This window comes from Mya arenaria, chromosome 6 (assembly GCF_026914265.1).
Source record: "Mya arenaria isolate MELC-2E11 chromosome 6, ASM2691426v1".
Classification (NCBI taxonomy): domain Eukaryota; kingdom Metazoa; phylum Mollusca; class Bivalvia; order Myida; family Myidae; genus Mya; species Mya arenaria.
This window is the reverse complement of record NC_069127.1, coordinates 42,360,177-42,383,840: the sequence shown is the minus strand read 5'-3', so window position 1 is coordinate 42,383,840 and position 23,664 is coordinate 42,360,177. Positions and strand designations below refer to the sequence as shown.

General features: G+C 35.1%; 2 protein-coding genes across 8 annotated transcripts; both read right to left on the bottom strand.

The window, feature by feature from the left end:
* Nucleotides 1-560: 560 nt before the first annotated feature.
* LOC128236608 (uncharacterized) lies at nucleotides 561-10,862 on the bottom strand. 5 transcript variants are annotated; one of them, XR_008261393.1, is made up of 19 exons: nucleotides 10,530-10,862; nucleotides 9,801-9,901; nucleotides 9,605-9,633; nucleotides 8,783-9,095; nucleotides 8,457-8,521; nucleotides 8,303-8,377; nucleotides 8,008-8,127; nucleotides 7,606-7,728; nucleotides 7,150-7,227; nucleotides 6,736-6,866; nucleotides 4,233-4,319; nucleotides 3,967-4,059; nucleotides 3,788-3,850; nucleotides 3,468-3,669; nucleotides 3,071-3,220; nucleotides 2,593-2,687; nucleotides 2,122-2,215; nucleotides 1,196-1,290; nucleotides 561-1,063 (listed from the first exon to the last, which is right to left on the bottom strand). XR_008261393.1 is itself a non-coding variant. In XM_052951585.1 (18 exons), the coding sequence occupies exons 1-17, from the start codon at nucleotides 10,554-10,556 to the stop codon at nucleotides 2,129-2,131; spliced, it is 1,839 nt and encodes a 612-aa protein (XP_052807545.1). In that variant the 5' UTR covers nucleotides 10,557-10,862; the 3' UTR covers nucleotides 561-1,290; nucleotides 2,122-2,128. The 5 variants fall into 5 exon arrangements, 3 of the variants coding, with proteins under 3 accessions (XP_052807545.1, XP_052807544.1, XP_052807543.1); XR_008261392.1 differs by having other exon boundaries at nucleotides 1,196-2,215; XM_052951585.1 differs by having other exon boundaries at nucleotides 561-1,290.
* A 134-nt stretch (nucleotides 10,863-10,996) lies between these two features.
* On the bottom strand, nucleotides 10,997-20,218 carry LOC128236605 (uncharacterized). Of its 3 annotated transcripts, XM_052951578.1 has the most exons (18): nucleotides 19,964-20,218; nucleotides 19,563-19,663; nucleotides 19,182-19,208; nucleotides 18,537-18,977; nucleotides 18,312-18,334; nucleotides 17,754-17,837; nucleotides 17,407-17,526; nucleotides 17,103-17,225; nucleotides 16,593-16,670; nucleotides 16,073-16,202; nucleotides 15,645-15,726; nucleotides 15,380-15,469; nucleotides 15,093-15,155; nucleotides 14,730-14,937; nucleotides 14,012-14,161; nucleotides 12,052-12,146; nucleotides 11,643-11,719; nucleotides 10,997-11,412 (listed from the first exon to the last, which is right to left on the bottom strand). In XM_052951578.1, exons 1-18 carry the CDS (start codon nucleotides 19,997-19,999, stop codon nucleotides 11,334-11,336), a joined length of 2,007 nt encoding a protein of 668 aa, XP_052807538.1. In that variant the 5' UTR covers nucleotides 20,000-20,218; the 3' UTR covers nucleotides 10,997-11,333. The 3 variants fall into 3 exon arrangements, with proteins under 3 accessions (XP_052807538.1, XP_052807539.1, XP_052807540.1); XM_052951579.1 differs by lacking the exon at nucleotides 19,964-20,218 and having other exon boundaries at nucleotides 18,537-19,203; XM_052951580.1 differs by lacking the exons at nucleotides 19,182-19,208; nucleotides 19,964-20,218 and having other exon boundaries at nucleotides 18,537-18,975; nucleotides 19,563-19,637.
* Between the last annotated feature and the right edge of the window lie 3,446 nt (nucleotides 20,219-23,664).

The following is a 23,664-nucleotide window of genomic DNA, read 5'->3' as shown; positions in this document are numbered from 1 at the left end:
GGTGCCTTTTTTACTTCAGCGCATAAGCATACGCGTGTATATGAATTACAATTTGATTGTCAATATATTTTATCGCTGAATGTTAGAATTATGATACTGAACTGTGACACTTTGTATTTACAACATGATTAACAACCAGTTTCAAAAATGTAGAAAAACATGTACCCATTACCAGAGAATAAATCTACAGTAACTGTATTATATCATTAAACTGTATACGTACATATTTATGCATGTAAACATAACATAATGTATGCAAAATAATAGATGTCTCTTGTAGCAACCTTAAACGAAATCTGAAGAATAATTTCGCAATTAAAGAGACTCGCTCAAAGATTTTGTGGTTGCAACATAAAATGATTGTTTTTAGACATATACTTAATAGCGCAGAAATTCATCGACAAAGTGAATAAGTTTCTATCGTGTTTCAAGAAATAACAATATAATAACTTGATTACACTGAATACTGGTCAGCCAAGTCGTTTGTCCAAATGGACCCTCAGTTTAAAAGAAGCCGTGTCTTTACTGGAATTGAAATTAATTCCAACTAATGGCTAATATAAATTAATAAACCGTTTTTGTTTTTATTTCAATGTAAAATAAACTAATAATGTAATGCGTTTTCATTTACAAAAAGCAGTAACACAGCAACACAACAACAAATTAAAACGTAAGATAAACTGCTTAAGAATCTGTATGAATCTTTTTATGAAAATATAATATTTAAATCATTTGAAAGTAGACCAGCACAAAAATTAGAACGAATGAAATAAGCCAAACGCGTTTTAATAGCAGTACTTTCCAATGTTACAAAGATGTAAAACGATACAACAGACGAGCTGTTGACAGCTTGTATGGTTACATTGACAAGAGGGATTTAATATGTGTTGATGTGTAAACGCTTGCATTGAAATCTTTATGTTATATTTCGTATTGTCAATCACAACTTATTTCATGAAAAGTGTGATAATAGAGACACAATTTTAACTATTTACAGTTTCTTTGGTCAGTTCCAAAATGATGACATCGACACAAAACAATCTGACACTACCATCTGGTAGATCTGAAAAGAGAAGTGCAATAACAATTCAATAATAACTCCGGTTTAATGCTTATGTTCAAAGTTTACAATATTTACACAAACTTAACAAAAAAGGGAAGATAATCACACAACGTAGCTAAAAATCCGAGTTACCTGTTTGAAGTTCAAAACATGCATCCACCATTGTTTAAGTAAAATGAACATAACTCGAGAGTTACTGATTCTATTTACCCCACGATCTTACTTAACTGAAACAGAATGCTCACATATATGTCACACAGAGTCATAGGATAGGGAAATGCATACTTAAATTATTGTCCTCACGATACATAAAACTTCATTTAACAAAAAACGGCGTTTTTTTTGGAGTCACTGAAGCTATTTACATCACGGTCAACACAAGTACTGACACAAAGATTGATCATCATTTGATAATAAATACTTCAGTTATGGTCTGTACAAAACACTTATCTACTAGCTTTTTGGTAAAAGCGGCATAACTCTGGAGTAATTCATTCGATTTACATCGTAAGTTAAATTTGATCGAGAAATTGTGCCCGGAAACCCTGTCACTAAGTTGCAACATAATTGGATTATTACAATTGAAATAAATTTCATCACAGGACTTTAGCCTACAAACTTTTTACATAAAAAACACAGCTAAGCTCAAAAATTACTGAAGCAATAAACATCACAATCGACATTGACCGAGACATTATGCACAAACACTGGTATAACAGATTCGGAGATTATGTTTGCACAAGACTCCCGGTTTCTTTTGAAATGGACACAGAATTTCGAACTTAGATCAATTAATACAAAACATGCGCATTAAGAAATATAAATGAAAGTACGCTTAACAATATAAACTTGATTAAAACTATTGTATGGGCATTACAATCCAACCATATCCATGACTTTTTTTAACTTTTTAATCATAAAGCTTTGATTCCTAACTAGCGCTAATAAAACAACAACCATTGCAACACATTTCACTTGAGAATTTTAGGACAACCCCGCAATTAGCGTAGTGTTTGAACTAATAGCGAAATACATTGTGCTAGGTATGGAATACTCACTATTGTATTACTGTGACACGAGTTCGACTTCCGGTTGCGTCGAGCCGTGCGCAATATACGTGTATTCACCCCTCTGCCCACTTCCCCAACGTACCTAAACGAAACAATGGGTTAAATATGTTCAAAGAGGATACTCACTCCACTTTTAAAGAATGTTGGTGCATACTTATGTTATATGCACAGGGCAATATGAAAAAAACAAACCAATGAAACCTGTTGTTTTTTTACCTTACGTCCAGTCCATATAAATGCTCAATTGACGTCAAATTAGAAACAAAAGCATGATTGGTGTTGATCGGCCACTTCGGCCAGATATGATCGTCGTTACGAAAAGCAGTTCCTATTATTAAGCTAAAATGCTAAAAAACCTCTAAAACTCATATTGCTTGAAAACCACGTCACGTATTATCATCACCATGAAAGTGAACTTACAAATAAGGTCTGTTAAAAATCTATCTTACTGTTACTTACTACAGCCTTTGGCTGCCCTCTGTCCAATTTGATACGCAGCACAGTCCCGATTGTTTGGCTTCCAATATTTGTTGCACTATTCTTAAATCCAATTCCTAAAATAGACATTGAAATGTATTTAGTAAGATAAAACCTGCACAAAAATACATTGATTTTTCTTATTTATTATCCATGCAACCATTTTATAAGCAAGCAACACTGCTTGTCATTTATCTTATAAGCGCAAAGTACAATACATGTACTCCATGGGAAAACTTCATTCATACAAACACGGAGAAGACCGGGCACATGACTCGGTTCATGTAAGTTACTTGCAAACAAATGTACATAAGACTTATACCAAGACTTCTGACGGCAGCGATCCGAAAGTAGCCGTATTATTGTTCACGGCGACGCAAAATCGGCATAGAACCTGTGTTTTGCAGGCATGAGAACTGTAACTCGGTCTACTCCGCACGCCGCTGTAGCTGTGACTTACCTGGTCGTACTTTGCATCCAACAGCAAGAGTTTCTCCATCCTCAAGAGTCCGACCTTCATCGATTATAATGACATCATAAGCCCCGCCCAATCCGTATCTGTAATTTCCGACCCCGGTGTTCGGCGCGTCCCAGTCTACCCAAACTTGATCTGTTTCAAATATTATTTGAAAAGTATTTTATCTTTATAAAATAAGTGTACGCTAATTATAACTTTGTAGTATCAATAATGTTTTGACAGCTTGTTTTAAGGAGTGCCTAAACTAATGTTAGAAGCTTTAATGTTTAAGCTGTTGTGGATTTTTTAATAATAAGCATAAACAGTAGACTTAATAACCAACTAATATCATTCAATGTAACTATTAGTAAATGGTTTTTATCCCGAATTATGAAATTACCATCACTTGTATGTCCCACGATGGTTCCCGGCATCCATTTATCTTGGTCATCGCTATAATTCCAGTCAGGACCTCTTGAAACACGGGAACCAAGCGCGGGCAAATTACTCCCGGTTGACTCCGAGTACGGATTTGGAGAGTCTTGAGCGTTCATCAGCAACTCCTTTAACTTTTCCGAATTCTCTTGCATTTCTTTTAATTTCTATATTGAAACACAACCGACAAATGTAGATATTGTATTTTAAAACATTACGTCTTTTACGAAATAAACTTTAAACTTCCAGTAAGAGAAAGAGAATATATTATATTCAAAACTTTACCTGCTCCAAATTTTCTCCGTCAAATAAACCTGGCAAAACACCACCTAGCGATTGTCCTTTGACCTATTGATAATTAAAAGATTTTTATGCATTATTTCCCGATAAGTTATATCCATTCTCCAGTTCTATAAAAATCATGTATATACAAGATGAAAAATAGATGAGTTTAAAATGTGTACCACTGTGTCCAGCGTTCTTCTTGCTAATTTGTTTCCGTCCTGGTGATTGTAAATCTTGCCTTTAACTACGCCAGCCATGAAGTTTATCAATTCCTGCAAGGTTTGAGAATGTATTCAATAACATGCGTGACGATCTGAGGTAAAAGGGACCTATTCTTACATACTAATGTCTGATGTATTGCCACAGTACTTGAAATGCATCTTCGTTTTATGTCTTTGCCATATTTTTTATTATGTTGTGTCGATGAATAATAACAGCGGCTTACTTGGTTTGCGTTACCAACAGGGACAAAACAAAGTTCTAACTTTCGACCTCTCATTCGCTCCAAAATAGAGATGATGCCCTGCTTTGTCTGAAACAAATGTAAAAACATCTTTTGACTTTGTATCGAATTTGACACGGCATTTGATTTTGTCATTGCATGGAAAAGTCAGTTTACGTTTAAAGAACACAGATTCAACCACATTGGCAAACGTATTTGCAAAATGTAAATAAATACTTAAGCGGAATAATTCATACAAATGCTCACAGTCAAAATCATAATTTTAGACCCGTTTAATTATTGATCAATCAATGAGCAGTTAGATCAAACAGTTAAATGGTACAACTAAAATTGACAGTTTTTACTTGCAAAGTCGAAGAAACCTTGCCTTAACCAACACGTATTAGGTATAAACTTTTAAATGGATCTAACTTCTCATTAATAACGGATCGAGACGATCGTATCGTGCGTGCATTGATAAGCTTGAGACCATCGTATCGTGCGTGCATTGATCAGCTCGAGACGTGATCAGCTCGAGACGATCGTATCGCACGTGCATTGATCAGCTCGAGACGATCGTATCGCACATGCATTGATCAGCTCGAGACGATCGTATCACACGTGCATTGATCAGCTCGAGACGATCGTATCGCACGTGCATTGATCAGCTCGAGACGATCGAATCGCACGCGCATTGATCAGCTCGAGACGATCGAATCGCACGCGCATTGATCAGCTCGAGACGGTCGTATCGCACGCACATCGATCAGCTCGAGACGATCGTATCGCACGTGCATCGATCAGCTCGAGACGATCGTATCGCACGTGCATTGATCAGCTCGAGACGATCGTATCGCACGTGCATTGATCAGCTCGAGACGATCGTATCGCACGTGCATTGATCAGCTCGAGACGATCGTATCGCACGTGCATTGATCAGCTCGAGACGATCGTATCGCACGTGCATTGATCAGCTCGAGACGTATCGTACGTGCATTGATCAGCTGGAGACGATCGTATCGCACGCGCATTGATCAGCTCGAGACGATCGTATCGTGCGTGCATTGATAAGCTCGAGACGATTGTATCGCACGCGCATTGATAAGCTCGAGACGATCGTATCGCACGCACATTGATCAGCTCGAGACGATCGTATCGTACGTGCATTGATAAGCTCGAGACGATCGTATCGTACGTGCATTGATCAGCTTGTCCTAAAGTGTCACTTATACAGGAAACCACAGGGAAAAGAAGAATTCATATTTCGATGCTGAGCAAAGTAAATGCCAGGTTATGATTTTGTGTTCATGTTCAAGATATGTGTGGCACCAAATACGTCACAACTGTAACTTTAACATGGCATTTAGACTTAAAGTCTGGGTTCCAAGGCAGTAAAATGTGAAAAATAAGGAAATAGATGCATGCATTTAGATATACTATTGACTAAGACATAGAGTGTAAAACTTGCACTCTGTAATAGTATAAAATCTGCACATATTCAACAAAATCTAAAACCTTTACGTTATTAATATTGTTTAAAATGAAGGACCATACAATTCGCAATCCTGCCGTCATTTTTTGACACGAACTACACATAATTGTTAAAAAAAACACAATATCACAGGAAAAATTAATTTTTCGGGTACATTTTATTATTTGACCTTAAAAAAATGACATTGACCTTGAAGTGGTTAAGGTTGTATGTCAATTTTAAGAACATTATGAGAGAAATTATCCACGAGAATGTTCCTCTTTATATTCAAACATTACATCTCTACTGAATTGGCAATTTATAACAGCCATCTGTTTTTTTATCATTTTTAGCTTATTCTGAATATTGACTGTTTGTACGCCATTTTGAATATCTCCATGGTAACAGCATATAGGGTGCATTCAAAATAAAATATTACAAGAAAATACATAGCAGTTTATTTTGATACATATAAAAGCTTGATACTCATTATCATTTTTTAAAAATAAAAGAAAGAAGCCAGTCCGGTAGTGTAATTTTCTCAAAATTAGCATTTTGACCTTTAAAATGGCCTTGACCTTGACAATATGAAATGTAAATAAACTTGAAACTGAACAGTAGTGAGTGTATGTATATATTTAAAAGTAATTTAGATTTAATATTTACTTTCAAAATATCTTTACAACCTATTATTTGATTATTTCTCATATTACAAATTTTGGCGGCCATTTTGAACGCCATCTTGAATTTAGCAAATTCGCAAGAGCCGCCATGTGGCCAAAGGCACTTTTCATAAACAATAGACTTTCTCCTAACAAAACATATAAAAATAATTTGTATAACATGCCGGACACTTTTTTCTCAAAAATGAGGACTTGGAACCCGGACTATTACTTCCGTAATACGAAGCTAAACGATAAAGACAACCCAATGTTCGAATATACCGATATTGTGTCACAGAATAATAACTTGAAGGTTAAAATATTGATTGTATCTTTTTTAACCAAAAATATTTACAACTACGCAACAACAAACCTCCTCTAACTTGGAATCATCTGCCACATCGGGACCCATATAAAGGTCTGTTTCTGTTGAACAACCGTCTGTGACAATTATGATTCTTGAATGAAGCTCAGTTCCATTCACAACTGCGATACTGCCCGTTCCTGATCTCGTAAAAGGAAAACAATAATGCTTGCTTTTGTTAAACTATCGATTCCATTTTCTTGGGTCAATCCAGCACTGGTATTTATTTCAGCAAACATGAGTAGACAAAAATACCTTTACCGCCGGAATAACTCGACCTTAAAGTATCCAACATATAATAACTACTTTATACCGTCCTAATTGAAGCTGTGTGTAGATGTAGAAAGGTAAGAATCAAATATACACAAAAGACTATAGAACTGTCAGATATACGCCATACTTTAAGTTTATATGAAGTCATACGTTCAAAGGAGCCGACAGCGGCCAAGGACATCAGCAATCCTGCAGCCAGGGGTGTTGGACCTCCAAGCGATATCTTCTCTGAAAGAGAAAACAATAATTGATTAAAGGCCGATCCAGTTCCTTTATAATGTCACATTTCGGCATGCGTTTGCAAAACGTTAGTGCCAAGAAAACCTATTCCAAACTTCTAGTTTGTGTTTGTATTGTCATAATTGATATTTATACAAACCAAGTATGCAATTTAGTATGCCATACAAAACAAAGCATTAGTTCAAATATATATATATATATACATTTGTAATATCAATATGTGCATATAACATTAATAGTTATATAATCTCATTAAAACCAGTTTATGTTTGTTTGTTTTTTATTTTTTTATTTTTTATTTTAAACAAATGTTAAGGGTATTTGACTATTCATTAAACCTTGTTTGATCAAACTAGTTCCGTTTACCAAATGCAGACTTAAGCTTTCCAATATCCCCTGTTAGTTTCTGCTGTACTTTTGTCTCGTGACCAAACGTTGCTATGGCAACCCGCTCTTGATTTATTCCGAATTCAATTGAACTCGCCAAACCTGGTTTAATAAATAACATTTAACTCTCGCCTTTGCGATGTATCTCATTCCATAATAATTATTTAACTTATTTAACTTTAATTTATTATTGTAATACAGCAAGTATTGTCAGTTATAAATAAATGTGCTTTTATTGACCGAAGACAGAACGTTTAAGAAGAAAAACTTTACCACTAATGAATTGACATAATTTTATAATAGTGTACATGCGTAATCTTTTAATAAAAGTAATAGTTTTTACCGTTTCAAATAGTTTCGTCACAAATGTATTGACAATACCTGACAGAAAACCATTGAAAAAGGTTTTCACTTGCGTCCAACCGTTCACTATGCTCTCCGAAATGTCTATGAGAACGACGTTGCGAATACCATTCGAATCAGTTCGGCTATCAAACTTGCCTGGTATGAATCGACATTTTTATGTAGCAGTTAAAATAAAAAAAAATACGTGTGTTCATTCGTTTTCAAACCGCATTACAAATGGTTGTGAATATATATATATATATATATATATATATATATATATATATATATATATATGTATATTAATAAACAAACAAAATCACGCCTTTACCTTCGCGCAATGCTAATGAATGCCATTCGAGAAGTCCGGACTTATAGGCTTTTACACGCTGGCGAACTACATCATCTGAAAAAAATCTTAACAAAAATAAAACGCTAAATTGTTGCAATCTATACCATGCCAAAATTGATGTGAAACAATCTACCTTTGAAACTTAGTGGATTATCGCTTGACGCTTCGTTTCCTGTTGCAGGTGTTTCGACATCGATTCTGAAAGATTTTAAAATACTGGAAACAAACACATGGTAGCATGGTGCCATATAATATAAACCTATCAATGAATTTAAATTGACTCGTAAAGTAGGTATGGCATGCTTGCTATACGTATTCTCGAAATTAAATAGCAGAACTTTTTTGTTTATAAAGTTTAACGCACAAACACTATAGACGATTATTATAACATGCTCGGTCATGACAGAGGTAAAATGGAAATGGATGCACCAGAAAATAAAACAGAAAGCACGAGTTTACTTCTCCTTCTGTAAAGATTTGCTGTTGCTAGAAGGTTGTGTCACTCCGCAGTTTTTCGACTCTTGATAGGATGTTGTATAAAGTGCCTCTGAATGACTGTCAGTGTTATCCGCTCTTGCAGATGTTGTTGTACGATTAGGACAGTGGTTCTGATTACTTGTTGTCTTCTCCCTTCGATCTAGCATGTCCGTTTGAAGTTTGTTGAATGCATTTCTGAGGTCCCATAGTTGTGTTTGAAGCTCTGTGAAACGTCCTTCTTTTTCTCGGTTTGTTTCATTCAAAAGCTTGACCCTGGAGTTCAGTTGTGCTAATGCTGAAATTGTTGCGTCATACCTCATTATACTTATAAGTGTAATATATCAATTCAGCCAAGGCCGGTACTTTTCAGTATCAAATTAATATTTTGAAGTTATTATAAAAACAAACATGTTATAAAGTATGCATTAGTCATGCGAAAATCGATAGTTTCCTTTGAAAATGGTTATCCTGAGTTTTACGAAAACGCAAAATGAATATTCTTCCTTGTCGAATATACAAGTAACTGAAGTCAGAGCCCAATTTCAACGATATACTAAACTGCCTTCAAAACAGGTTGTGAATACTACGCATAGAAATAAAAATAATCCATTGCAAGACCAATTATTAAAGCCATACTAGATATGAGGTAAGACATGTAAGTGCGTATTGTTTTTGAGTTCCATTTTGATATTATATTGAACGGTTTAAGAGTCCTAGCCAGTGTTAACGCCGGTGACACTTCGAAAAACAGACAAATTAAAGCAGCTATGTTCGTTATATACTTCAAGGTTTCAACATCAATACCTGTTTGTGCATCTCGTAAATCATCAGAACTGAAAAAAGTAATGAATTTCATGAACAAAGTAACCATACAACTATTTAAAAAAAATCAAATATACTTTAAAATGTAGTTACAAGTTAGTCAGAGCTCTATACGTCATCCATATCAGAATAAAAGATAAACATAACATCGGTCAATCAAATGCATTTAATACATTACCATGGACATGTACCAGGTTGATTATTAAGCTCTTGTAGATTCTGCAAAATATCTCTAGACATCTTTCGTGTCAAATCAGCGGTTTGCTGGGCCTCATCGAGCTAAATTTAAGATTAGAGTTTTTTTGTAAGTTTTATAAAGGATTGCCCGCGCCAATTGGCTGCACAATGCATTGCCCCCGCTGTATGCCATCACGACGAAGTGCATTTACATGACCTTAGAAAACTTCCTGTCACACCTATATATCAGCAGAGCGGATGCTATATGCTAGCCAAGTGAAAAGCCTTAAACGAGCTCATTGTAAAGCACAAATACACGGGAGACAAGTTCCTAAGGCTTAACTTGTAATGAGTACTCCGAATTTACCAGTGTTACCCATTAATGCAAGGCAAAGGAGCCACTGATGTCATTTTTTCGACTTTCAGTATGACGCGGTCTAGTGTTAAACCCACGGCCTTTCACACCCGAAGAATATGCTCTTACACAGAAATAACGAAGTGATTTAAAAGGGCGGACATGACAGCTTGAGTACACTTATCCTTCCGTTTCCTTTATCAATTTAACGTTCCCAAAACATATCCTTAATATTTTGAAAATATTTTTTTTCGGTAAGTCAACGCTTAAAACAAAAGTGAGATAATGGCAAGAAAGAAACATTTAACTGTTTTAATATGACAGCATTTAAGTTTATCAGTTAACAACCTTTAGGAATGGTTCAAATCAATTTACCTTTACTTCCACCTTGTCTATCTCCATTGTACAAATAAAAACTAGGTTTATCTTAGTATTTTTAATTAGAAGTCCAAAGAGAATATATATACACCTATCGAGTAAATCTCGTCATGCGCAGTACCGATATAATGGTATGAGTCAATTGTTGGGAAACCAGTGTTCACTGTTTTGACTAAGGGATTGACACATGGTACGATATCGCTTAAACATTTAAACACTTAAACATACTTCTCGGAAGGCAAATTAGGCTTCCCTTTAAATACAAGAGAGGATGTTTGATAACACAACCATTTTACAATTGATTGTATTTTCGTTTGTTGTTGCCTAAAGTGAGTTATTACAAAAGAATCAAGTACAATGTATTTCTACTGTCTATCTATTTATTTTTGACAATTAACAGAAGCATTTAGTACAAAACTTTTATTTTAATAAAAGCTGATGGTGAAATAGAAAAGTTTCTAACACATCCTTCTATGTTTTTAATTGCTTTGTTTTTTTAACATTTCACGAAAAAGACATTAGAAATCAATAAATCTCTACAGATTTACATTTTTGTAAAATCATTCAAACCAGAAAATAGTCCTTGCACCATTTCATAAGTCAACATGAACCAGAATTATGGACACAAATTATTTTGTGTATAGCAGCAACGAGCGGTAGATAACCGTGGTCTTGAGCCAGGTTTGAGCTATAAAAACCCCCACATCATTAAGTAGGAATCTGAATAACAGGCGCAGCTAAGACGTGTTCAGGACCAGGCATAATTGTATTCCAACACAGCCGTGTTACGCAGACTTTCTTCTAATTTTTATTCTTGTTTCTTGTTCGTTTAAAGTTCGACTTTAAACCCTGGCGTGTGCTTGTTGGTGTACCAGCAGACCTGCAAAACAATAACATAATGTGTAATCGAAAATGAGCTTGTATTCTTCCATACAAACTTTAATGCTCCAAGTATCAAAAAGCAAATCTACTCGTAGCATGATTTGGGTTAACTCTTTTACTTTTATTACAACGTGCTTAAAAATCGAGAATTTGTTACATAGACGAAAAACAGATTTTTTTAGTTATTAGTTAATAGTTTTCGGATATTCAAAATAATTTCGTACTTACACAAGTTGAATTTCCGGTAACGAATGGCTTTCTGTCATGTACAAATATTCTCCTCTTGTACCGTTCTCCCAACGTACCTTAAATGATAAGAACAATAAACTTTCAAAGACTTTGTTTGTTAACGAATGTATATATAATCTGTAAACACCACCAGTAAGGGTGTTTCAAATAATCACTGTACGTTTTATCGGACTATCCCCTAAAACGAGATAGATAGTTTGCACTTATAATACAACCTGACTGGTTTTTTCCTCAACCATCTTACTACGAAGTGGATATTCAAAGAAATATGGATAAAAGAGAGAAAAAGTAATACATGCAAGAAAACATCATTAGTCATAGTCTTAGATACTATTTCTTTATGCTATCATGTATTAATTTTATCAGTAGCTTATATGCCGTTTATTACCAGCGCCTTCGGGACCGCACCAGTCATGTGAACACGCAACACAACACCGACAGTTTGCAGGCCAACATCTGTGTTTGAACTTTTCCATCCCAGGCCTGAAATTTAGTATGCCTTACTTTACAAAAAATAGGACTTAACTACTGGTTAGCGACCAGTTATTCGCCTGTACCACTTTTTCGCCCACCCAGTTAAAACCAGGCAAAACGAAATATGTTCCACAAATCAGTCTTGCGTTTCATTGCGGCATCATTTTTGACAGATATCAGCTGTTTTTTTGCGTTCAAATGTTAGTAGTATGTGGAATTCGACCCAAATAAACATTGTTTACACTTCTGACCTTGTAAGTTGCACATGGGGATGTCGTCATCACGCGCGCGCTCATTTGCATGAGGCCCGGTAATCATCTTTTAATTTTCATTATACCTTGCACTATCAGACGACATTATTGATTTGTTATTATAAAGTATAAAACCGGCGTTGAATTATACAAATACCATAAATTGCTGTATTTTACGTTCAATTTTCGAAAAAGCAAATGGTAAAACCTGAAAACGGTGAAGTAATCGCCGATTTTTTCGTCTAAGGGAAGCAACTCAAATTTGAATAAATCATTACATTCTTGTACGGACAAGCGTTGTCCCTCTTCGGAAGTCTATAAATAAGCATATATAATGTACATGTAGCTCATGTTTTAAGAAGCAATCCCGGTAGCTTTTCAAATTTTCTGCAGAGGTGGCTTACCGAGTAGGTGTTTATCATTTTAAACATACATAAACAGTATGTAATAGTTAACATATTATATTTATTGATCAATTGTCGTTTTAAACGGTCGCTAGACTGGTAAAATCAAATAAAAACGTTTGAAGATATAGTTTAGAGAAAAATAAACGAAAAACATCGTAAGAACAGCGAATTTATGGGGTGGGCGAATAATTGGTACAAAAGGGTGCTTATTTTAGCGAAATTATAGGGGTACTTTGCACGTGGGAATATTCGGAATCCCTAACATTTTTTTTTAAGTACACAGTTTTTGTCTGAAGAGCTAACCTGTCTGAGTGTAAAGTTTTATCCTAATATCTATCTTGTGTCAAGAGTTACGAAGGAAAAATCTCCATTTCCGGCCGAAAAGGGGTCGCTAACCAGTATACGTTATGTAATTCAAATAGTGCCATCAATGATTTGATTTCAAAACAGGATTCTCCTGATATGATAATGTAAACAAAAAGGAACCATTCACTGAATTAAATTTTAGCTCAAATAGAATGTACTGCAAGGTTTATAGATCTTTAGGTATTTAGAAACAAATGCTAGTTATAGCGGGGATGTCACAACATAACGTTTTGGACAGCGTTCTATGACGTCTGTGTGAACACTGGTAATCGTCTGTGATTGGTGGTTAAAAAGGTTTTTAACATGCACAAAAGTTATAATGGATACTGGTCAGCGTTTAACTTTAAACGCTGGATAACGCCGAAGAACGTTCGTGGAACGTTGCACGCGTTCGGCTATTGAAGTCAGTCGTTAACCTAGCGTTACTTGGTTGTTATTATAAAAAATCACAAACATTGCTTTGCAGTAAACACCTGACTTGCGACCTGTCAACGCCCACTTAACGGACTCCTAGCGCACGCAGCGTGTAAATAACGTCAAACTTCGTAAGTCACAGGTTAGTCACACACATAACACGCTCGTCTTACGCTGACAAATCGTTCGTTATAATAGTTTTCAGGGGTGTCTTACTTGGTCGATAGTACATGATCCTCATGTGTTAGTCACATGCGAGTCATGCGTTTGTTAATGTAAGTCACACGTCATATGTATCCACTTCAACCTAGAACGCTCCAAAATTGAACAATTAAACATTCGTAGATCGTTTATAGAACGCTGACCAGAACGTTATGTTTACTGCCGCATTAGTCTCGTAGCCATGTCAACAAGAGGACCGGTATATGAAAAATACCTGGGTTCACATGGCAGCCAACAGCCATTACTTCATCGTCGCCAAGACGCCGTTGTTCGTCCACTAAGATGACGTCATAAGCTCCGCCCAGCCCGTAGCGATAGTGGAACAGGTTGGATCCCGGTGAATCCCAGTCCACCCACACGCGTTCTGCGGATACAGCATACCAAATACACAGAACAATACTTATAATGTGAAAAACTACAGAAACAGGCTCAATAGCCAAACTTTTCAACATAAAACTTAAATGCAAACTTTCCATTTACTTTAAATCTAATTTAAAAGTAAGTTTTGTGTCATGTCATATTTGCATAGTTTTCTTAATGGTTGAATAGCAAAAGCTCTCTTGTAACAAGCATGTCAAGCCTAAAGTATTATCTTTTTGTGACGTATCCATTTGTTTTTGTGGACTTCATGTATCAGTAAGGTAGATCGTAAACGTTTAAGCTTCCATGCCTGTCAATATTGCCTATTTCATTAATATCCCATTCAATAACCTTTTCTATATCCAAAAAGTTAAATATATCGTTTGATCTTATTGCAGTTGTAGTGATTTGCTATCTGACTTTCCAATTTAATACAAAAAAATATCATTTACCGTTTTCAAAAATGGTTTCAATTTTTTTTTAATCGAACGACCTCTTCCCAGGTTTATTTGTTAAAAATGTTATGTTATACATGTATGTCATCATGCATATTCTACATGCATTCGACTTACGTCCATCATCACAATGTCCAACGATCGTCCCGGCCAGTCCTTGGTCTTGGTCGTCACCGTAACGCCAATCTGGACCTCTTCTTACCCTTGACCCTTGGACAGGCAAATTACTGTCCGACTTCTCCTTGTAGGAATTATCGTCGTCACTCGGGTTTTTCATTAACTTATCAAAGAATGGCGAGTTCTCTTTTATTTCCTTTATGTCATGCTGCAAATTATGTTGAATATCGTGTAAAATGATTAGAAAAGGCTAGCTACCCGCTGCGATTTGTTAAAAAGCTTTAATTTTAACAAAATGTGCTTTTAGATTAAGACTTGAGTTGAAACCTTTCATGGCAATTAGAAATTGTTTGCCAGACGAACCTTGTCTCTTTCTGACAAAGAAAGTGAAGGTGACATGTGACCGCCAAGAGGGCCACACTGCAGCTGTAATACAAACATAAAATCAGATAAAACGTACTTGTTTATATTTGTAATTTGTAATGATATACTGGTATTCGTCTCATCAATCCCTTAATATTTAATAACACCGACATAATAGTGGCACTTGGCAATAAAAAGGTTGTACGAATAAATACATATAATATTATATGTACTACTATTTTCTTGGCATGGAAAGTAAAACAAACGGTAAAACACCAATATCTAACCGTCAGCAACGTTCTCTTTGACATCTGATTGCCATCCTGATGTGAAATCACCTTCCCATTGACAACTGCTGCAATCAGGTTTATGAACTCCTGAAATAAAATACATTCAAAACAAGCATCAACTTTCATTTTGCCTTAAAGTCGAATCACTGAACACTGGCATGAATATGACAGTATCTGAAAAAGGTGTATTCTTTACCCAACATTGCACTGTGTGTAAAGTAATTCAGTCAAACGCAATGTTTTAGTTGGCTGTTTTACTTACAAGATTAGCCTTTCCGACCGGAACGATGAACATATCTAAGTTATACTGTCTTGCCTGTTCCATTTCACTTATCACTTCACTTCTGGTCTGAATGTATACAGAACATAAGTAATTAAGAGTACATTATAACAGTTAATTAATTGCATTAATTGCATGTTCAATCCAAGGCAATTTTGGAATAAGCAACACACAATTTTTCCTTGGATATTTTCTGTAGGCTGTATACACTTTTTGTTTTAAAATTTGAAAAGTAGGTTCTGATTTTTAATTTGTTCATAATTTCATGCATGATAAGATTACATATCAACCGAAATGCAATCAAAACAGTAATTAAATCAGTTATTTAGCTAGTGTTTGTCAACATACAGAATTGCAGTTGGTAAATTGTACGTATATAGAATGAATATATACATTGGTTTAAACGAAACCTTGCCTCATCTAATTTTGAAGGAGTAGCTTCATCGGGTCCCATATAGAGAGATGTGTCAGTTGGATTGCCATCCGTGATAAGGATCACCCTTGTTGGAACTACTATGCCGCTTATAAAACAAACTTGTCCTGCAAAAATGTTGATTACTCACATCATGTATCTATCTTATATCCAGACGGACATATGTTTGGACAAGACCCGAAGGATGATTATATGGGTTCATTAAATGACCATAGCTGACGTTATTCAGTAAAATATGATATGACAGAGGTGGGGCCTTTTGGTGTATGTTCATGTTTACGATTATACATGTCCATAACATTACTGAATTCTGAAAATAGAATAACGCTGAATACGAGGGGTCGTTTAGCGCACAGTCTCAATGGAACTGAGACTTCTCTGTCCATATCCTCGAGCATGTATTGACTATTTACTACAAAACACCTAAATTGTTTTTTTTAAATTGAATCGTCTAAATATGTTAAAAAGTGATTTATATCTAATTATAAATTATCTACTTTCAGACGATCCAGCCGCTGCAAACGTCATCAACATTCCTGCCGTGAGTGGCGATGGTCCGCCTACCTTTAGTCGATCTGCAAAATAAATTGTTCGAACGATAAGGGTATACTCTTTAAAATTGTCTTTCTTACCGAACGAGGGTCCACCTTTTTTTAATGGCTCAGTGTTATCTCAGTTTACTTTTATAATTTAAATCCTAACTCATTTGTAGAAATATTATGAAACAAATTTGAAAACAAGATAAATAAAATATTTTGCAGTGAAATACTCGATATTATCTGTTCTGCGTTTTGTTTTGAAAAATGAATGTCTTTTTATTTGATTTTTTCTAAATTTTGTCACATGTGTTCATTACGAGAAATTTCGTCGCAATAAACACAGTCTTAAAGGTCTAATATCATTAACTTAATAGGGGTTTGTTACTCCCTCGGGTTTGAACAAATCGACGAGAGCAATCTTAAATGAGTGAAATGAGTCGTATGACAAACAAAGATGGGTGGACATACTGAACGCCGTTTTCAGACTTCTGTATTTGTCTGTTAGCCTTTGTTGAACTTTGGTTTCATGTCCAAACGTAACTAAAGCAACATGTTCATCATGTAGACCTTGAGTTGCCCAAAACTCTAAACCTGTTCGGAAACAATAGATATTAAAGACGAATTTCAAATAACGCAACTGTTTCTTTATTTTCATCACTGTTTTAGGTTTATTGAATTATCTAAAAAATAAAACAATAAAAGACATATCATAGAACGATAAAACTGTATGCAATTAGAAATGTCAATTGTCTCATATCCTAAATGCTTGCACCTGATATATATTCGTTGAAGAAAGTTGTCACTTCCGGCCATGCTTCTTCCATACTCTCAGAGATATCTAGCAAAACGACATTGTGTACGCCTCCGAGGTTCTTAATTCCAGAAGCTTTTCCTTAAATTGGAATGTATACTTTCTACTTAAAATAACAAATTTGAAACGTTGAGCAACATAAAAAGTTCAGTGACAAAATCATTAATAAGCATCGCTTTTTAGATTGTTATGTTAAGTACTTTACTTTTTTTCAATATATATCTATTTAAATGGCAAACACAATTTTAGAAACAATACTTTCATGCGCTTCTTAATGCAACATGGTACAGAATAATAAAAACATATACCTTCGTCTATTTCTTGGCTAAAAAGGAACTGCCACTCCATCAAACCTAACTTGTGGCCCTGATAGCTTTGACGAACAACGTCCACTGAAAATAAATAATAGCCTCGTAAGCTAACACTATGATTGAAGCAATCCAAAATATTATGCAAGTATGAGATAGATTCCAAAATAAACGTAAAATTACGATTAATTACATTTTAGAAGGTTTTACTTCGGACGCAAAGTGTTGACAAGTGTGATGTTATATCTCGTCGTCACGACTTAGTAATCTCGTTGCCACGATAATCTATATCGATTCCACGACATACTAAGTCGTGGCAACAAGAGATAACTTATATGTTGAAATGGGAGAGTATGTCGTGCTAACGTCATACAAAGTCGTGGGAACGAGTAGTGACCACGACAAAACTAAGTCTTGGGTTCGAAATATTAAGTCTTGGTCACGACATTAGTCATGGGAACGAATAAGTAAGTCTCATATATCATACATGCTACTATATACTACCGAGTATGCGTGTAACAATCTTGTTTTTATTTAAATGGCAAAAGTTACCCTTACCTCGAGGAGAAGCCCCATTGGAACTGAAGAAAAGATTGATAAATGTTCTGAAGCTAAATTCATAGCACTAACGCCATTTTCGTTATAAAGGTACATTTAAATGTATCAAAAATTGTATAGTAACATAAGTTTAAGATATTCAAGATATTTCCAAAGCATTTATGTTTTTCAGGATTTTCTCCAAACACTATTCACAAAGCAATTGAATCACAATGGCAGTTTTACCTTTTATTGTTGTTTGTTTGATGAGTTTTGTTTCCTGCAGTAGCAAATGCGTTTATTTTAGAGACCACACCAATAGTTTTGTTTTTATGCTCTCTTTCAAGAGTTACATCTCCTTGACTTTGGGTGTCATGAGGCACCTCACTTTGGCGCTGCTCGATACTTTGGTTAGTCTTACTTACATTTCCAAGGACTCTTTTAGTGTTGTCTTTAGTGGCACCTACATAACCTGCAGCGCATTTGGTATTGTCACCCAAAACAGGCACATTTTCAGCGCTCGTCTCTGAATCAGCAGGACATGTTAAACGTGTTATTTCATTTTGTAATAATGTCATACTACTGTATAGTTCTGATAGTTGTGTCTGCAGCTCTAAGCATCGCCGTTCATTTTCCGTGCGTGAGTTTTCAAGGCATTCCAGTTTAATTCGAAGGCTACAAATTTCTGAAATAAGAATTTGTGAAATCTCATGTCTGGAACGTCATGTTAATGTTTCAATAAAGTATTTAAGAAATTTTGTTCTACTTTTAAGAATATTTGTTTTTTAATGAATGCAATGGAAGAAGGAGCAAGCCACACATAATTAGTCACCAAAGATTGCATCAATATTAACGCTAAAAACAATATTAAAACAGTCTTGATACTTAACTTCTGTCGCATGTAGTAGTTCATCTGTGCTTAAAAAAGAAGCAATAACGTATTTATAAGGATTTCCTTTCGCTTTTTCATCCAGTTACATTGACTTTAAATCAAGCATGAATAATAAAATATTCACTATTATCTGCATGAAGAAACAATAGTTTTCTATCCGTACATTATTTTCAGGCGACTATAAGAAGAAAGACCGTTTTTATATATTTATATTAGAACTGTAAAGTATATATTTTCCTATTCCCCCATCAGTTTGGTACACAGGTAACTTTAAACAGAACTCATCATTTGGCATTATTCGGTACGCAGAACTTCCGGGTGTTTGGTACAGAAGGGGTTTGGGGGGGGGGGGAAATACACATTCATATATGATACCTTACCAAGAGCATATATGTGGTTTTTCCAGAAGTTGCTGTAGACGTCTTAATATACATTCACACGTCTTTTTTGTATCAATAATTGCATGGTGGGTTTCTGAAAACTATTAAGAAACCATGTCATTTCCTAATTTATTCATTATGTGCTCATATTTATTTTGAACATCATAGTTTATTTAATATAAGCTCACTTTTATCATCCTTAGCTTGTCCTTCATTATATTCTGTAATATACATTGTTCATATAAATTACGTAAGGAAATCGAAATTGTGAGTGAAGTTGATAAAAACATAAGTAATGATTTTAATTTGGCATCAAACCAAAAGTACATTATCATTATATAGTATGACTTAATCATGGACAAATGCAAACCAATTAATACACATAAACATGGTGTATTTACCCGAGACTTCAATCGATCGCTTTCGTCCATGTCCATGGTCGCTTTAACGGTTTTAAACTGTATGTGATCTATTTTACTCCTTCATTTCAAAATATTATAAGTAAACAAACATGTATATATCACGATCTCTAATAAAAGTAAACTCAATGTTAAATGTTGAGTGTTTAATATGTCCTAACCATTGTTAAACGTTTATTCTATAAATAGGTTAATAAACCACTCACTGAAAAAAGTAAACAATGATATCATACAACGAGATAAAAAATAACAATCGTAGATCGTGGAGTAAGGGAGACTAGTAGGACTTAAATACCACGGCTAAAGATAAATGATACTTATAGCCAACAGTCTGGTCGCATACAATCTCCCGTTTAATGATATATAATCTAATAAGAATTCAGAGAGGGGCATTCGTTTTGGAACAAGCCTTTCTTCAGCAGTTTCGAGCTGTGGCAAAATGTTTAAATCTTTTAAAATATAGATTTGTTTGATTGTACAGCATTGCTTGAACTTGTATTCTTCTTCTCATTTTGATTTTTTGAAAGAGGTCTTTCAGTTAGGTTTATATATCAACGAGGTTTCAATACAGGTAAAATGATGACATGAACAAGTATATGTTGTTAAGCTGCTGTTGCATTTTTCGTGTGTGTTTTTGTCTATTCGCGCGACAATGATATGTTAATTTATTGTGTCAGAATATAAAAAAAGTGTTGTTTTTAGTGTTTTCTTCTACTGATTGTTTTTTTCGTGTCAAATCGTTTTGGGAAAATAACCCTGCCCAACTCCCGTTATTAGTGATTGACAAAAAGGAAAGGAAAGAAAGGATTATAAAATTATAAAGGCAAGTATACAATGTAGAAACTCGTAGTTTAAGAATGATACAGATAGATATCTACGAATAATTGAAGGACAGTTAATAGGCTTTTGAAATAATCAATCCAATCTTAAGCAGAAATACTAGAAACCGTTTCAGCACTTTCGTATCTAGTTTTAATTGCTTTCAAGCATAATAAACCCTATTTACAAGTATTGTTTCACACAGAAATAATGTTTCAAATTCATTACAAAACATATTTGCATACATAGAATTCTGTTTAAGAAGTTAAACACTATAGTCAGATACGTATTTTGTCTTACATTTCATACAATCTTCAGCTTCAAAGTATATTGATGTAAGATAGTTTGTACATTGGTTTACACGCGCGTTCATTGTATTTTATATTGCGTGTGCTTACATTTTGTTATGTAATTTGCAAAGTATCGCTTCATCTAATCATGCCGTTCTCTTTTTGGTAATTGTTCTTTTAAGTATATAATTTAAAGCGCATAAGATAGGGAAATGATCTGAATCGCCCCTTTTAAAGATTTTAAAATATGTTATATATTCGAAAACAATCAGTTAAGGCAATTATTAAGTCCGTTGTTCCAAATACAGGTAAGTTTTCGCTAGATATCACTTGGAAATCTCCTTTTAACCGTACAGCCATAAAACATACAGCAAAACTTGACTAAAGTTAAGTAAAAGTTATACGTTCAGCGGTAATTAGAAAAATACGTGAGCATAAATAAAGTTAAAATTTTAAGATAGACTAGATCATATCATATTCATTTGATGTTACATTTCATTATTTTATAAAGAAAACTCGCATTTGTTGATATTTTGGAGATCAAAGATATCAACTTTCGAATAACCCGCCACAGTTCGTAGCCGTTCGTAGCCAGCTTCGGAATCGATCATTTGCATAATACATGAATGAAGCGCCCGTATGTAAACAACCGATACTGGCGATAGCGACTTTCATTCAGCTACCAACATGATCAAAAGAAATGTTTCTACCAGTTACTCTTGAGGTTAGAGCGATACTATTTTTAAAGATGCACTCTTACTCCCATATAAGACTTATCACAATTAATATTATTGTATTATTGTTTTGATTTTTTTTAATGGGTTGATATATGTCAACAACAATGTTTCTAATGAAGGATCTTGAGTTCAATTTGCTAATAAGAATGAACATAAAACATGTTATCAACAAAGTTGACCAAAACCAATTTAATTTGACACCATACTCTTCCTAAACCTGAATAAGGCGACGCTTTCTTAACTTTATTTCCATGTTACACATTAAATTTCTTAAACGAAGAAAAACAACTTAGCTGTCCATTTCATCATATTTATTTTTGTTCATTTACATTTAAAAGGTTTGGAATGTTTGGCGAGACTCCCCTTTCACATATATAAATATCTGGGCCAAATTGACCACAGCACAAATTATTTAGGCCCAAATGGCCATAGCGCAAAAAACTAATTTTGGGCCCACTTGACCCAAAATGAATTTTGAAAAAAAATGGTCCGAAAATGTTGACCCGATTAAAGGCCAACTGGTCACCTGCCAAACTTTGGCGTCTTCCATGGCGACCTACCCCAAAGCCTCAGGGTTAAAAATAAGCAATCAATTATTGCAGCAGTTAAACAATACAATTTAGTTCAGCTCAGCAAATATGCAAATCAACTATCAATTACAAGTATTCATTCTTTAGCAAATGTAAATGAATTCTGTCACGGAAAAGCAATGTTCGGAAAGCACTTTAAAATGGTTAATGATAAATTTGCTTAAGATTTGGATAGAAAAGGTGCTGCCGAGCGCTAACCAATAGAAGTATGGCGTACTTAGTACAACGGGTATTGACGCGGTGTTCAACGTACAAAACCCTTTCAACAAAAGCAAGGTATCATGATAATTTACACATTCTGCTTAGGAGACACAAAAAACATTTTTTCATATAGTCTATGGGAGCCTCGCCGGACTTGGATTCTTCGGGGTATTCGTCTGGCAACTTCTAATTGTCGTTGCGCACATTGAACTTTCTGCACTGGGTCGCCAGCTTCCCCGGTTTTACGTCATTCAATAGAGCGATGGTAATGGCAAAACTGAAATATTCGAACAACACAACAGAAGAGAGCAACTATTTACATCGAAAAATGATAATTTAATGCGTTTTATGCTAATGTTTGTGTATAAAGCGTACCACTCGGCTGCCTAAAATATGCAGGGGGGGGGGGGGGGGGGGGGGGGGGGGGGGGGGGGGGGGGGGGGGGGGGGGGGGGGGGGGGGGGGGGGGGGGGGGGGGGGGGGGGGGGGGGGGGGGGGGGGGGGGGGGGGGGGGGGGGTAGGGGTTTTTTTTTTTTTAAATGACGATGAAATTAATTCCATAACTTTTAACACACCTTGTACTGACGATGGCTTGATTCGAAAGAAAGCTTTACCACAAAGGATTAATACTTGTAAAGCGAGAATTTGCTTGACCAATAGAAATTTAGAAGAGCGATAAACAACTCATGCGAATTGACCCTACGTTGACCTTCGGTTAATAACAACTAACATTTCACTTGTTGATAACCTCGGTTACTCGACATGAGTAACCGGAATTATCAACAAAGTTGACCAAAACCAATTTAATTTGACACCATACTCTTCCTAAACCTGAATAAGGCGACGCTTTCTTAACTTTATTTCCATGTTACACATTAAATTTCTTAAAGGAAGAAAAACAACTTAGCTGTCCATTTCATCATATTTATTTTTGTTCATTTACATTTAAAAGGTTTGGAATGTTTGGCGAGACTCCCCTTTCACATATATAAATATCTGGGCCAAATTGACCACAGCACAAATTATTTAGGCCCAAATGGCCATAGC